Source organism: Cyprinus carpio, chromosome B5 (assembly GCF_018340385.1).
Source record: "Cyprinus carpio isolate SPL01 chromosome B5, ASM1834038v1, whole genome shotgun sequence".
NCBI classification, from domain to species: Eukaryota; Metazoa; Chordata; class Actinopteri; order Cypriniformes; family Cyprinidae; genus Cyprinus; species Cyprinus carpio.
In genome coordinates this window covers 24,204,137-24,221,026 of record NC_056601.1, presented here as the reverse complement: position 1 = coordinate 24,221,026, position 16,890 = coordinate 24,204,137, and the positions used below count along the sequence as shown (strand labels likewise).

At 34.4% G+C, this 16,890-nt stretch overlaps 2 protein-coding genes across 2 annotated transcripts in view; one reads left to right on the top strand and one right to left on the bottom strand.

Annotated features, from left to right (window-relative positions):
* The window catches only part of pcsk5a (proprotein convertase subtilisin/kexin type 5a), a 28,006-nt gene extending 18,593 nt beyond the window's left edge, over positions 1-9,413 (top strand). Inside the window, 9 exon segments of the mRNA XM_042723409.1 lie at positions 81-292; positions 989-1,228; positions 2,734-2,967; positions 5,651-5,825; positions 5,996-6,213; positions 6,591-6,691; positions 6,802-6,997; positions 8,239-8,282; positions 8,284-9,413. Coding sequence (XP_042579343.1) covers positions 81-292; positions 989-1,228; positions 2,734-2,967; positions 5,651-5,825; positions 5,996-6,213; positions 6,591-6,691; positions 6,802-6,997; positions 8,239-8,282; positions 8,284-8,718 — 1,855 coding nt within the window. The 3' untranslated portion in view covers positions 8,719-9,413.
* A 2,483-nt stretch (positions 9,414-11,896) lies between these two features.
* prune2 (prune homolog 2 with BCH domain) lies at positions 11,897-16,489 on the bottom strand. Its single transcript, XM_042725008.1, has 9 exons — positions 16,216-16,489; positions 15,961-16,137; positions 14,548-14,650; positions 14,308-14,439; positions 14,122-14,208; positions 13,689-13,787; positions 12,988-13,026; positions 12,822-12,866; positions 11,897-12,372 (listed from the first exon to the last, which is right to left on the bottom strand). Exons 1-9 carry the CDS (start codon positions 16,472-16,474, stop codon positions 12,345-12,347), a joined length of 969 nt encoding a protein of 322 aa, XP_042580942.1. The 5' UTR covers positions 16,475-16,489; the 3' UTR covers positions 11,897-12,344.
* Positions 16,490-16,890: the final 401 nt, after the last annotated feature.

Genomic DNA, 16,890 nt, shown 5'->3' with positions numbered 1-16,890 from the left:
AAAACAGTGTACGGCAATTGTAGTAGTTATATTGTAAATGTATACTGTATTAAATGATGTTCATGTTTATGTGTGTTCAGAGGGTACCCTGTGGGTCAGGTGTGTAAGAGCTGTGCATCTGGTTGTACATCCTGTGAGAATGCAACACACTGTCTGAGCTGTGAGGAGACGCTACTGCTCCACAAACATGAGTGTGTGGAGAGATGTCCGCCTGGACACACAGTGAGGAACGGGGAGTGTGTGCAGTGTCCAGAGAGCTGTGTTATCTGCTCTGAGGAGGGACTCTGTACAGGTGAGATTGAAATTTATCACAATTTTACGTTTTCATGAACTGTTCTTTTATGTTAAGAAAATAACTTGTTACAAAGATGTCTTATTGATGTTGCAACAGTCTTCTACGCTCTTCTACCACAGCTATCACTGTCAAAATGTACACATTTGTACCTTATTTACCCCTAAAGGGTGCATATTAATGCCTTAAAATTCAATTTTATCGCCTATTTTAAATAATACTGTACCATTTTTTTTTCTGAGAATGTAGTGGCTTTCTCAGTAGCATTGATACCAACAGAATTTCATAAATTTTTTCATACATGTGGATAATTAAACTTTCCTCTAGGTCAAACAGTAAAGCAAAGCGGGTCATGGGTTCAATTCCCGAGAAATGCCTGACTTGATAAAATATATATTGATGTTGCTTTTGTCATTCTCCATCATTTTGTAATAAATGTGTGTTGAACACAAACACCTGTGCTGGTACAACTATAACTAATCTTTAGGAATCAAACTAAATAAAATAGATGGAATGTCCAACTAGGTAAATATATAAATGTTTATTTATTCATAAACTAAAAGAAAAATAAACAAAATACATGCTGTTACATAAATTGAAGTAATTTAGAAGTTCTAACTTTGTCAATTTTAGCATTTTCACATTCATTGTTCAATATATTACCTATTTAATTTTCTTCTGTTCATTTAACTTCAGAGTGTAAAGAAGACTTTTTCCTGCATGCGGGTCAGTGTATAGTGGTGTGTCCTGATGGGTTTTTGGAAGACACTGATCAAGGCATTTGTGAGCGATGCCATGCCGACTGTGAATTATGTGATGGGCCCGAACCAAACAACTGTGATTCCTGTTCCGACACTGACCACACACTGTACAGAGCATGTCTAGCCCCCTGCCACACACATACTTACAGGGAAAGCAGGTCCGGAGAATGCATGGGTGAGACTACATGACGTTCCTTACTGTTACTATTAAATGTTCACTACATCATGGTTTTCCACTGAATTATTATTTATTACACCTAAAGAAAGGAATAGGACTTCCAACAAATATGTTTAAAACGATGAACACAAAAATAAGAAGTTTTATTTTACATTAGGGTTGCATGAAGGTTGAGATTTGTTATTTAGTATACAGTGGGTAAAATAAGTATTGAACGCATCACCATTTTTACCAGTAAATATATTTCTAAAGGTGCTGTTGACATGAAATTTTCACCAAATGTCAGTAACAACCAAAGTAAGCCATACATACAAATGAAACAAAACAAATAAGTTCAGAAATTAAGTTATGTGTAATAAAATGCAATGACACAGGGAAAAAGTATTGAAAAAACTACTGAAATTTATTTAATACTTTGTACAAAACCTTTGTTGTTTATGACAGTTTCAAGATACCTCCTGTTTGGAGAAACTAGTGCCATTCATTGGTCAGGTGTGATTTTGGCCCATTCTTCCACAGAGTCTTCAAATCTTGAAGGTTCTGTGGGCCTCTTCTTTGAACTCTGATCTATAGTTCTTATTTTCTATTGGATTCGAGTCAGGTGATTGGCTGGGCCATTCTAGCAGCTTTATTTTATTTTTCTGAAACCAGTTGAGAGTTTCCTTGGCTGTGTTTGTGATCATTGTCTTGCTGAAATGTCCACCCTTCTTACATCTTCATCATCCTGGTACTGAAAGTGGCACTGAATAAGCTAACATTAATTTCTGCTGACTAGGGGCAGGATTGCTTTCTAATCACTGATTGATTTCAGCTGGTGTATTGGCTTTCCATGCCTTTTTGCACCTCACTTTCTTCATGTGTTCAATACTTTTTCCTGTGTCATTCCATTTTATTACACATAACTTAATTCCTGAACTTATTTGTTTTGTTCTCTTTGTATGTATGGATTACTTGGGCTGTTACTGGCATCTGGTGAAAATTCAACACCCACCTTTAGAAATATATTTACTGAGAAAAATGATGATGTGTTCAATACTTATTTTACCCGCTGTATATCACTTTACATAAAGTTGGAAAGAATATACATCCAACTTTACAAAGAGTTGCGATAATACAGTTTACATTTTACAATAATTAAAACAAGAACATAGCCGAGATTTGCTATATTGTATTGGTAGATGTGAGTACACTGTATGTACCTTGGTTAAGGTTGTACAGTATATTCTTATGGTACTTGTATAATTTTCTATTAATTATTAATTTGTTAATTCATTTTAGTAATGAATTCATTATTATTTAGATTTATGAAACCTGTGAGGTTTTGTTCAATTTATTTGGTGTAGGGACAGGACTAATTACATTTTGGTGATTACTGACACAATCACTGACATGATTAAGTGATGCATATTAATGACAGGGTTAAAATTTTCATATCATCACTAGATCACATAATGTTAATGAAAAGTTTTTTTTTTTTTTTTTTTTCTGCTGGTGTTCTGCAGCCTGTGACAGTTCCTGTTTAACCTGTTCTGGTCCTCATGACACATCCTGCACCAGCTGCCCTGAGGGCATGGCGATGGATGCCCACGGGCGCTGTGCTACACCCACCACATGTCCCTCTCACCACTACAGCAACCAGGATGGAGAATGTCACTTGTGTCACAAGTATTGCCATGAGTGCTCTGGCCCACATCAGGACCAGTGCCTCAGCTGCAACCAGAACCACTATCTACTCAGTGAGTTCGTGCCACTGAGGCATGATACATTTTTTATTTGATTTAATTTTATTGATTTCTGATGCTCTTTTGTTTTGATACTCTTTTTAGAGTGATAGCTATTAAAAATAAAACTTTTACAAATGGAAGATCTTTGGGTACTTCACTATTGAACCAAAATCTTTCCATGATATAGCAACAATATATACAGTCGTGGCCAAAAATATTGGCTCCCTTGGTAAATATGATCAAAAAAGGCTGTGAAAATTCATCTGCATTGTTAAACCTTTTGGTCTTTTATTTAAAAAAATTCACAAAAATGTATCCTTTCGTTGGGGAATAAGAATTTAAAATGGGGGGAAATATCATTATGAAATAAATGTTTTTTTTCTAATACACATTGGCCACAATTAATGGCCCCTTTTTATTCAATACTTTTTGAAACCTCCATTTGCCAGTTTAACAGGTCTAAATTTTCTCCTATAATGCCTGATGAGGTTAGAGAACATCTGACAAGAGATCAGAGACCATTCCTTCATCCAGAATCACTTCAGACCCTTTAGATTCCCAGCTCCATGTTGGTGCTTCTCCTCTTCAGTTCTCTCCTCTCATTTTCCATAGGGTTCAGGTCAGAGGACTGGAATGGCTATAGCAGAAGCTTGGTTTTGAGCTCAGACCCATTTCTGTGTTGTTTTTGAGGTTTGTGTTAAGGTTATTGTACGGTTGGAAGATCCAAACATGGCTCACTATAAGATTTCTAACAGAGTCAGTCACTTACTGATTTTTTATCTGTTGGTATTTGATAGAATCCATGATGGCATGTATCTAAACAAGATGTCCAGGACCTCCAGCAGAAATATAGGCCCACAACATCAAAAATACAGCAGTATATTTCATTGTACACATGGGGTACTTTTTTTTCTCTGTGTTCACCAAACCCATCTTGAGTGTTTTCTGCTAAAAAGCTCATTTTTTTAGTTTCATCTGATCATAGAAGCCATTCCCATTTAAAGTTCCAGTCATGGCTGATAACTGAATATGCTTTAGTTTGTTTTTGAATGAGCTAGGACAATTGTTCTTGTAACCCTCCCAAACAACATGTTATGATGTAGGTTCTGTTTGATAATTTCTTTTAAAGGTTTTCTGAACCAGAGACTCAACTATTTTCTGCAATTCTCCAGCTGTGACCCTTGGAGAGTCTTTAGCCACTCAAACTCTCCTTCACACCGCACATTAGGAAGATATAGACACACATCCTCTTCCAGGCAGTTTTGTAACATTTTCTGTTGGTTGGAAATTCTTAATTATTGCCCTGATGGTGGAAATGGGCATTTTCACTGCTCTAGCTCTTTTCTTAAAGCCACTTCACCAATTTGTGAAGCTCAATTATCTTTTTCTGCACATCAGAAATATATTCTTTGGTTTTTCTAATTGTGATGGATGATTAAGGGAATTTGGGCTTTTGTTTTCCCTCCTCTTTATATTTCTGTGAATCAGGAAGCCAGAGCTGGATGATTTCATGTTTATAATCGTGCTGGAGTGCTCAAAATTTTGAAAATGAATGGGAATATACTTCAGAGATATTTTACTCATAAGAATTTATAGGGGTGCCAATAATTGTGACCAACATGTATTTGAGAAAAACATTCATTTCATAAAATGATATTTCCCCTCCGTTTTTAAATTCTTATCCAGGTTTTAAAATTCGTTTTATTATGCCCAATGAAAGGATACATTTCTGTGAATTTTTTAAATAAAAGACAAAAAAGATTAACAATGCAGATTAATTTTTACAGCCCTTTTTGATCATATTTACCAAGGGTGCCAATATTTTTGGCCAGGACTGTAGCCCATAAATATTGTAAAGTGGTCAATGCTTTTATTCAGCAAGGACACCATATTTATAATTATTTATACTATTATGTTTATAATGCTCTTTTGAACTTTCTATTCATCTGAGAATCATGAAAATTAAAAAGAAAGTATCACAGTTTTCACAAAAATATTAAGTAGCACATCTGTTTTCAACATTTATAATAATAAGAATTGTTGTTGGGCAGCAAATCAAAATGTGAATTTTTAATAATTCCTGAAGGATTGTGTGTCACCAAAGACTGGAGTACTGGCTGCTGAAAAATTATTTTAAAAAAAAAATTAAAAATTGGAACAGTTATTTTAAAGTGTAATAATGTTCCAAAATAAATATGCAGTGAGCATAAGAGACTTTTCAATCTTACTGAACCTAAACTTTTGAACATATGGTAATTGTTAATCATTTATTATAACCAAAGCATTGATGGAAATACATGTAATTGCATCTTAATATTAGATAATATAAGTTACCAATCTTTAAAAAAAAAAAAAAAGTTAAAAGTTCACATGACATTTTTGGCCACAATAACAAAAAGACACAAAAGTATTGTTGACTTTTTTTGTACTTTGTCATTTAGAAATGTATATATTACAGAATTGCTTTTTTCCCCCAAATATATAAACTTCAGCTGTTTTATGATGTCTATATAATTGCATTAATGGTATGGTAATGTTATAATAATGAAATTTAATTGAACTAAAATCTCAAATGAAGATGTTTTTAGCCTTATGTGTACAGTAATTCCACATGTTCAAATATACTAATAATTCCTTATATTCAAATAATAATTCATAGGTTTTAGTGTAAATAAAGGTTTCACTTGATCCACAGATGGCAGCTGTGTGAATCAGTGTCCAGATGAATTCTTTAGGGGGGAAACACAGCGCTGTGAGCCCTGTCATCCTAACTGCCTCACCTGCATGGGGCGGCACAGCCACGAGTGCCTGAGCTGCAGAGCTCACCTCTACAGAGATGCCAAGGAATGTGTGGACACATGCCGCTCTGGGTAACTACAACACTTTAATGCCTGTAGTAAGGCATTTGGCCGTTATTGCCTTATATCACCAAGGCTGATTAATCAAATAGTATAGGTCATACTGGACTGGCTTCTTAATTTCTAATAGATATTGCATTGCATTTTCTGTTTTCAAATATTTTTGAATGAATGTTTTCCAGTCACTATCCCTCAGCTGTCTCTAGGATGTGTGAGCGTTGTGATGAGAGCTGTGGGGAGTGTCTTCAGGATGGTGCTGATGTGTGTGTGAGCTGCAGAGAGGGAATGGTGTTTATCAGGAAACAGGGGCGCTGTGTGTCTTACTGTCCTGATGTGTACTACCATGATGTACACCATAAAACATGTGAAGCCTGTCACCTCAGCTGCAGAACATGCACAGGTACAGTATGGAAGAAACTATGCATGTGACTAAATATTTTAAGACTTTTAAAACTGCTTTTTATGTAAGGAAAATATGCATAAACTCTGCTTCGCGTCGTGGCCGCATCACCACCTCGGGTGTGCATTATTTTTCTAATAGTTCAATGGCCTGTTGTCAATTATTTCTTACATAAAAAGCAGTTTTAAAAGTATGCTACAGTTTTTTACAAGGGAGTGATTACAAGTTGACCTGCATTTTCTTCAGGAATTAAATCAACTTTTAAATGGTTTATGCAAATTACTATTTTATATAACACTTTAATTAAATTCTATTTTTAACTATTATCCATTCAGCAATTTAAGCCTAAAATGCTGGAATGTCATTTCAATTTACAGGCAAGAGTGTTGAGGATTGTGACTCATGTCACCCAGGTTATACATTCAAACAGGGTGTTTGCGAGTCACCCTGTATCACTGGAGAATACGCTGAGCCTGAGGTAAACTTCGGTTCCTGTGCAGTCTATTCAAACATGTTTACTTCCAGATCAACTTTAACCTTTTTTTTTATGAATGTTGTCACATGATATCTGTTGTGATCTCTCTACAGGAACAGGGCTACAAGTGTGAGTCATGTGATAAGTCCTGTTTAGAATGCAAAGGTCCTGGGCCTCATAACTGCACCATCTGCCCAGCACAGTTCATTCTGACCGCAGGGGGGCGCTGTCTGCCCTGCTGCACCAATGAAGAACAGGAAGACGCAGCTGAAGTTCAGCGGGAGTGCTGTAACTGTACTGAAACCAGAGGTATTTTGACTAAGTGACAATTCTTCTTCAAAATATTACCTGTACTAACTACAGAAACTACAATTACATTAACTATCAGTGACATAATTGACAACGGGTTAGGTTGAGTGGAAAGGCATGTATCTGTTTATTGATTAGAATGATTGGTTGTGATTCTTAATATTTTTTTGCAGTTTGTGTGGTTGGGAGCACCTCTCAAAGTGCCAAAGGCACAGCTTTTTACCTTATCTCAGATCAGTTTTATGAATTTGTTGATATCTTTATTGCCACATTTGTATACTAAAAACAAAGAGTAGTAGTTATTAGTCTCTTATTGGCCTTTTTATGCAAGCCCATGATAAAACAAGCAAAATAAGCCCTTTGCACAAATCCTTGCAATGTTCTGACCTCAGAACACTTTTATCATGGTCCATAATTTGTAAACTAATACATTTTGTCATATGCATCAGATAGCAAGCTCCATTGCATAAAAAGGACAGATGATGCCAACCCTAAAACAACATACAGAGCTACCAAATTTTGCTACAAATTTGATTGCATCATATAATAATTACTTTAAATAGTGTTAATCATCTGTTTGATTATGTCTTTAATTGATTTTTTCTGTACATTTCTGCCATATGTACATAAACTGACAGTCACCACTGATAAGCTACTACTAAATATTGTAGAAACTTAATTTTCTGTAAAGTTGCTTTGCAATGATATACAATTAAACTTGAATTGAATTGAAAAACTTGAATATGAATGGCTCTGCTGATGTAGTTATCTTGCTCAGTAGCTCACCCGGTACAGCACTGCATTCCCTTGAGTCATGATAAAAGAGCTCAAAGGCTTGTAGAAGCAAGCTAAAATGTCATGGCTTTTTTGGAGTACCTCATTTTTTTTTTTTTTTTTTTTTTTACTATCGGTTAGGTTTATGGTAGTGTTTACTGTAGATAGCACGTTATTTTTAACTGTGAGAGCATAAACCTTTTAGCACCACTCGCCAGATATTGCTTTTCTGAACTCTCGTGACATACAGCAACCAAATTAATAATTTTGCCAGATTGATGCCTATATGTTTAGAATAAACATATAACTCACGCACTCACTGGACAAAACTTGCAAAAAGCATAGTAATATTTTGCAGAAAATTTGCATGTTTTTTTCCAACGAGCCTGGCTTGGATTTTTATTTGTGGGTGTCCTAACTTTATTATTTGTGCGAGGCTTTAAAATAAACTTTTATTTCTATTAAAGGTGAGTGTGTGCTCAGCACTAACTTTGCTTTTTGTAATCATGAGGGAGAGGGAAAACATTTTGTAATTGTGAGTGTTAGTAAATACCTCCATTCTGCTTGTTTTCGCCTTACTTGCTGTAATCATCCTCATTAAGCGTTCTCTTTCCAAACAACCCATGCCTGAGCCTTCTGTCCCACGCCGGTATGAAAAACTGGGCCATGGTGGTGGCAAAGACAGCTTCTACAGAGGCACATCATCATCCACCTCTGCCTATGGTGGTCAAGCAAGCTCAAGTTCTGGACGGTTCCGTGAGTCGCAGCTGGTGGACCTCGGTGATCAGAAGGGGAATCGGGATGATGATGATGAAGATGATGAAGACGAAGATATTGTGTACATGGGACAGGACGGCACTGTGTATCGCAAATTCAAATATGGGCAGCTGGGAGACGAGCAGGAGGATGAGTTAGAATATGACGATGAGAGCTACAACTACCGATAACTTCTTCAGCTGTTTTAAATGAAAATATATTCTGCAGGCTTACTGAAATTTGTCACTTAGAATGCAAAAGCAACATATATAATTAAAACAAAATGTCTTGACAGTTCAGCAAAGTTTTGATCTGAAATGTGAATAATTATTGTTTGTGATGATATAGTAACAATGACAACTTGTAGCTTAAGATTTCATTCAATAGTTATCTCAGCTGCTCGTCTTTTCTGATCGTTTTATCTTTCAGCTGTTATGAAGACTTGTATTGTTCTACCTGTGTGAGTGAATGTTTTGGAATGTGTGCATTCTATCAGCAGTCCCTGTGCAGTACTTGTCTTTACATGATAGTAGCAGAAGTACAAAGCATCCCAGAAGTGCAAACAAGTACAAATTCCCCCCTTGTGATTTTGGCCTTGGTCATTTTTTGTTGTGAAAGTGTGTCAGTTATAAATTTTAATAAAAGCATAACAACGTGTTAATTTTCTATTTAAGTATAAATTTTGGATATTTCATTTATCCAAATCCAGATTCTACTTTTGTCCCTCCAGTTACATTTGTGTCTTCGTCATATTTTTTAAACATAATTCCAAACTATTAAAATGGTATTGAACCAAATTTTATGACGGTCATTTTTTACTTATCAAATAATAAAAGAATATCAAAGGAAATTATATTATATTTGAATGTGATTAAAAATCTTATCTTTTATCCGTTATCCACCAGAACATTATGCATTAATTTTACAGACATTTCCTTTAACCCTAAAATACAATTCAAATGTAATTTTATAAATGGGTAAAATAACTGTGAATAATCAATACAAGAAATGTAATTCTTGTGGAAACTATTCCAACATAAAACAACATAAAATTTAATCATAGCAAATGTGTGTTTTAAAGAACTGGACTGAGTTGTGTAATGTAAAATTAAATTCATTTCAAATTACTACATTGAATTTATAATATCAAATGTATTAAAATATCAATAAAACATAATATGATTTTAAAAAGAAATGTCTTGGGTATGAGAATATTACATAAAACAGCACCAATAACACAACTGCTCAGATATGATTTTAATTTATTGATTTACTCTGCAATATGACATACATCTCAATCTCAATATGCTTTGCTGGAGAAGGCCTCTGGATCAAATTTCATCTATTTATATTATTCAGAAGAATTTTAGTCTAAAAGGATCATATATATCAAGAACCAGGGACACATGCAGTGATACAATCACACACATAATGTCTCTCATATATTCACACACACACTTGTAATATTGTGCTTTACAGCAATCTTTTTTAGTCCCTTTATTTTAGTTCCCAAACCTGTTAGCAGGAAGAGCTTGGGAGACCTAACAGCATGTAAACACATAAACAGATAATCACACACGCACATACAAACCTATTCACAAACACACCCTCACACACTGACACAAGAGTTCGAAAGTAGACAGAGCAGTCACAATGAACGTGAAAACCTCTGAAACAGCATGCTCTTAGGATTTTTACAGATCTCTGATTGTGGCAAATATTTTCACCTTTATACATGGTAAACACTCAAAAAGACATCAAAGATCTGAAACACCTTGGACTGATTTTAGTGTTGTGAGCACAAGAACAACTAATGCATCACTATGGCTTTTGATTCTTAAAGGTGAAGTGTGTCATTCCAGCGCCCCTAGTGTCTCTAAAGAGAATTGGTAATGTGAATGATCAATATTTAGAGTTAGTGGTTTTGAAATCCCCTTTAAACTTGAAAATATATATTCTACCTTTGTGTTTCAGAATAAAAATCATTCATTTTCTCCATTAAAGAATTGATTTATAATAACTTATAAAATACCTTAAAATCGTATAAACCATTAAAGATAAGACCTACTGTGAGGTACAAGGTTGTTGATCAATGCAGTATATGCCTTTGTTAAAGCCACAATTCGTTTTTTGACTTTTTTTCTCAAAATTTTTAAATTATGTTTTAACAGTGAAAATCCTAGTGAAAACCTACATTATCCTTATATTATATCAACATCTTCAATATCTTTGAATCTTTTTTTTCTGTATTAATTAGATTCTGTTATTCATAAATGTATACCGTTGTTGTTCTCTTGTTGATCTGATTGTTTCTACTGTTCTCATTTGTAAGTCGCTTTGGATAAAAGCGTCTGCTAAATGATTAAAGGTAAATGTAAATAATACTTCATGAGATTTTTGCTTCAAATCTAATTTTGTAATGTCGTAATTAACCTTGTAGCTTGTTTGTTTGGTTCATAGCTTATGTCTCTTCAATAAGACTTTTTTTTAAAAATCCCTACAGGAAAAACAAGTGGATGAATTACTTCCATAACCAAGATTTCTAAAAAAAAAAAAAAAAAAATTAATGAGCAGGCACTGTTGCACTGTTGCACTCCATAGCAGTTTATAGTAGCAAGCACTGGGTTTCACAAATGTTCTCAAGCCACCTGTTGAGGCAATATCCACTAATGTTTGAAAGGGATTGGCTGAGCAACATGTTTAACTGCACAAATGTTTTAAAAGAGCCACGAAAGTCCTTATGTTACTTTGTTAAGGAAGTCAACCTGGGATTAAAGTAACAGAGGAAGCATTTTAGCATAACACACTTGACATTTAAGAACTACAAATGATTTCTCCCTGCTGATTTTGAACTGATACATATAAAGTGATATGAGACATTGTTTAAATTTAAACCTGACTCATATTACATTACATTGGCAGTAATTAACTAGTGCTCTATTTTCTGTGTCCCCAAGTCATCAATTTAGCATGAGAGGGTAGAGAGTTGGCATTAGTGCTGTGTGTTTAATTGATTGATTTTGTATTGGGTGTTTGATAGTTAAAGCCGGTTCCGTGATTAGCGGTAAATATCCGTCACCTGTTTTCAAACGGGAGCGGCAGTTAATACACAGAGTCGTAGTTCACTGACAAGCTACGCAATATTCTGTTCATAATTGAGATTAATCGCATTCGATTATGAACACGATATTGCGTAGCTTGTCAGTGAACTACGTCTCTGTGTATGAACTCCCGGTGCATTTGAAAACAGGTGACGGATATTTACCGCTAATCACGGAACCAGCTTTACTGATGAGACACGCATGACAAATGCATGCGATTAATCGTGCAGCCCTAGTTGGCATTAGTGCTAACAGGGTGTTACACATAGAGAATAACCTTGCATGCACTAATATTAATACAGAGCAGCTGAAGTGATGGGATTCTACCCTTTATGCATGCTCCAATTAGAAAAAAAATTCTAAAGTCTAAAGGGGAAAAGTACAACATTATATTATTGCTAAAATGCCTCCCATGCATAATTCAAGTAATAAGAGAAACTTTTGCAAGACGATAAGAATGACAAAGAATGATCCTAGCATTGTGCTGGTTTAAGCTACTGTTCTGTGAGAAGAATTATCACATTTGAGGTGATTTGTGATGAAGAACATATGGTGCTGCACTTTTCATCCCAGCACTGTGAGATACCGAAGCACAAAAAATATATTTTATCTTATTTTATGCGATTATTGCATCCACATCAGTGTGCAATCGTTACAATTTGAAATACTCAAAACCCTTACAGACATACTGTTCTTTCACCCACAGCCAACGGCTCTTATGAACTGCTTGCATTGGGTTGAGCTCTGAAACAATTTTTTAGTTAAAGTTAATCATTATTAATAAAATATTTTGATCATCATTTAGTATTATTTTTACAAATCTGAAAATTATTTGAATATACTTTAAAGTCTACATGAATCACATCACATCACATCTTTCTTCTGTATTATGATTTATTTCCAAATGAGTATATCTATATAAACCTTGAGTATTAAAGAGCCTCAAGTTCCTCATTGAGAGCATCTCACATTATTGCATTATTGTCAAAAATTCTTTTTCATTGCCAACATTACTTCTTGGTGATATCAGCAAAGCATTAGAGTTTAAGGAATTTTTAATGGAAAAATAACATGCACTGATGAATCATGTCGCATGAGGAACATGTAAAAAGGGTATGTTGTGATTTTATGTTGACTTTAAACATAATTCTTGACTTGAAATGGCTATATACTACACGATTAAGAAATCTTACATTGATTCTTGTGGATTCTCACTTCCTTGGAGAAAGCTGCTGATTCTTTATAAAGAAATGAAAAAGACAAACATATTCATACAACCAGAGCACTGTATTTTAGTATGACATAAAAAAAAATAAAAAAAAAGAGTAAAAAGTCTCAAACATCTTGTATAATACTCACTTAGAGTTCTCTGCTGCTTCCCGTAACTCCTCATCCTGTCTGGAGAGGCAAAGATAAACTTATTATTTATTATATTTGAGCTCAAAAACATTCTTTAAATTTAATTTTAAAAAAGTAGAATATCAGTAAACAGTAAAAATAAATAACACTTTACTCTGATTTTATATTCAAAAATTATACAATTCAATAATTATGTTTACTTATACATTTATGCATTTAGCAGATGTGGCTTACAGTGCATTCAGGCTATACATTTTTTTTACCAGTATGTATGTTCCCTGGGAATCAAACCCACAACCTTTTACACTGCTAACACAATGCTCTACCACTGAGCCACAGGAACACTTATACTTCACTTAAATATTTTAGATTATAGGGGTTCGGTAGACAAAAAAAGCTTGAGGACTCCTGATAAAGCACATAAACCATCTACGTGGCTGTTTGCCCCAGTGTTTTGAATGTCTGTTCCCATAGAAACGTGTCTTCACAGGTTTTAAATTATTGAGTCACAACTCCTGTACAGATTCTCATAAGCACCTCTTCATCAGCTACAGCTGTCTGCTATCGTCTCGCTCTCTCAGTATGTGTGAGTTGATCATTTCATTGATGATTTCTTTGTTTAATTTTGTGTTTGAAGGAGCAGTGCCTAAAATAGTTTGCCATACATTTATATATGTGAGTCAGTTAAACGTGTGGCTCACCTGATGATGCACTCAGGTATGTGGACGTGCTCCATTGGGATGAGCTCCTTCAGTTCTGCTAAGCTGTTGACATACTTGATCTTACTGCTAAACTTTGAGCTGGAAAACATTTTTAAATCAATTTTATTTAGTTTGTTGTAATTATTATTATTATAGAATGAACTTACCATTCACAATACATATATTTTTATTTTTTTATTTAATTAAGTAATTTTTTGCTTACCAAGACTGCATTTATTTGATCAGATATACAGTAGAAAAAATAATACTGTGCAACAGTATTACAAATAAAAATAACTATTTTCCATTTAAAATATATTTAAAAGGCAAAGCAGTAATTTATTTTTTTTATTTGTGATTTGATTTATATGTTTTAAATATTTTAATTTTAAATATTAATAATTATATGTATATATATATCCTTTCACTATACCTGATAAACGGTTTTGTGATGGCTAGAATTGTCCTAATGAACCATGAGGGGTGAACAATGATGAAAGATTTTAAGTTCTTTCTGAGCCTGAAAAAGTGTAAACAACAACATTAGTCTTCTTCTTCTTTTTTTTTTTTTAAATATATATATACTGTATTTCATGTTCTGCAGGTATATAATATACACCTCCTATCAATCATCTGGTAGCATCTCTTGAGCCAGTTGAAGCCAGGCGTCCTCCGGTGTGGAGTGGCTCCATTCAGGTACACAATCATGTAGTCCTCTGCTACCATGAGCTCTAGTGTACTGATAACATACCTGAGGAGTAGTTCACATTTATTTAGTGATTTGTTCTCAGTATACCTAATATTATTCTATTTTAGGTCAGGATGAACAAGCCTCATGTAATAGTTTGACTGAACTCACAAGAAGAGGTTCTCCATGATCTCGTGATAGTCCTCTCTGTCACTGTCAGGGAGGAAGCATGCAGCAAATACAATGATGGCATTTGCGCCATTGCCATAGTACCCTGTGGGTAAAGAAAAAAAAACAGATTTAAAGGATCACATAAATTATAATGGAATAAAATGCCACTTAGGTGTACTTAAAGTGAGTACACTTTCATGACTGTTTATTAACACACTTATTTTGATGTGTTGGCTAACATATTAAAGCACAAGCATTATAACTGTTGTGTTTAAAAAAAGTTAACTTTAAATTTACTAAATTACCATTATAAATGTGTAATGTGTTTTAATAGATATGAAAGTATATTTTAAAATATGGTGATAAACAGTACACTTTAACCATATTTCAAAGACAACAGAAATTACAAAATTATGAAATATTCACATTTATTTATTTAGAAAATTATTTTATCCAAAGCAACTTACAAATGAGGAATACAATGAGCGACTTACTGTAGCATATGGGAACAATAAGTTTTAGCAATACAAAATTTCATAAGTTCTACTTAAGTAGGTCAGAAAGCACTCTTAAGTTCAACTAATTGCATTTAATATAAATTGAAACTATAATACAGTTTAATTTAACTGTAAATAATCCACGTTAAGTGGCTGAAAACATTGTTCAATACACACTTATTTATATTATTTGAAATTGTATTTTGTTCTTATAAGTATGTAATAACTTAAGTATGTAGTATTTATGCAATAAGAACTCTTTTTCGAAGTATTCTGAAGTGCTAAAACCACACAACCACAATACTGCTTCCAATGAAAACATTTCGGGAACGTGTACAGGACCACAAATAAATGCAAATGCTGAAAGTATAAGCCCTTAAACATAACCTTTAAACTTTACATGTTAATGTAATACTGATCTGATAGAATCGCCAGAAGCACTGTATTTTTCAGTCCTGTTCTGCGTGTAGGTACTACGTAGCAATTGCAATAACTGGGTAATAACTAGGACCCTGACTAAGTAATAACTAACCATGAACCTACCCCTAAACCTATATTTAACCCATATAGATACTAAGTACACTGTAAGTACACATACTGTAAAATAAAGTGTAACCAAATCGCCTACCAATCTTTTCTGTGCACACAATTCACAAGCGGATGATTAAGGCATTACAGCTCAAATATCAAACATTTTATTAAAAGGTCCATGTAAGTCCCTCAACAACAAAGGAGCTTCACAAATACTCCATTGTAGTTGCCCCATAAACTTCCATTGTAGGAACATACAGTACATGTATTTCTCTGCATGTCTTTGCACACTAAGAAAAGAGTCTCTGTGTGAACCAGTCTCTTTACTTTACATTTAACCTGAAACATTCTTTTACATTTTCTTTGAAATATTCCTTTAACGTACCTCCATGGGATATGACTTTTTGGTAAGGTTCAATGCTCTTCATGTTGATGCGGTGCTCTTGCTCTCCAATGATGACGGTTCTCCAGAGTTTGGAATCCTGCCGCTCCTCCTGAGCACTGTACGTGGGAATGGGCTCAACTGTTTCTTTAACAGATTCACTCTGGGATGCTTGAGGCTCTGAAAAAAATTGTGTGTCAAGATATTAATAATCTCTTTTTAATATTAAACAATTGTTTACAAGTTTTTATGTCCTACCTTCCCAGTCTATTTCATGGTCAGTATAATCTGCTTCGTCAGGTGTGTCCAGATCATCCACATTGATGTCGAGGTCATCTGGTGTGTCGAACAGGTCATCCTCACTTTGGTCCAATGATAGACTTATACGAGGAGCCGACAGCTTCTTCCTCTGAGAGGCCACGCCCCCTTGGCCCTGCAGGGGCAGGGAGGTGGGAGGAGCTAGTGGATTCAACAGAAAATCAATAAACGTTTTGAAAATGATGTGTCTGTTTGTCATGCTATTTCAGATTGGTTTATTTGAATATTGTTCCAAGATTGACAAAGTTTCAGGAACGTGCCAAACTTGACTAAATCATGTTAAGCCTAATAAGAATGTGTAGAAGAAGAGAATGTTATTTTATACCTCAGGTTCATAACAGCTTAAATGTTCTGTCAGTTTGAAGTAGTCTTTGTAAAGGTATTCACTCTTCTTGTGATATTTTGAGGGATATTTTATGGTGTTATTGTTTATGTGTCTGTGTTTGTCTGTCTTATGTGGTCTAAAATCTGATCTTTTGTTAATGATTTTGGTTTATTGAGTCTTCGCCAGAAGGGGAACTATGAGAAACAAATGTATAGCCACCGTCATCATCATCATCACTGCACTCAAATCTTTTTGTCAGGGAATAACAAAATTATTCTTCTTCTTAGTAT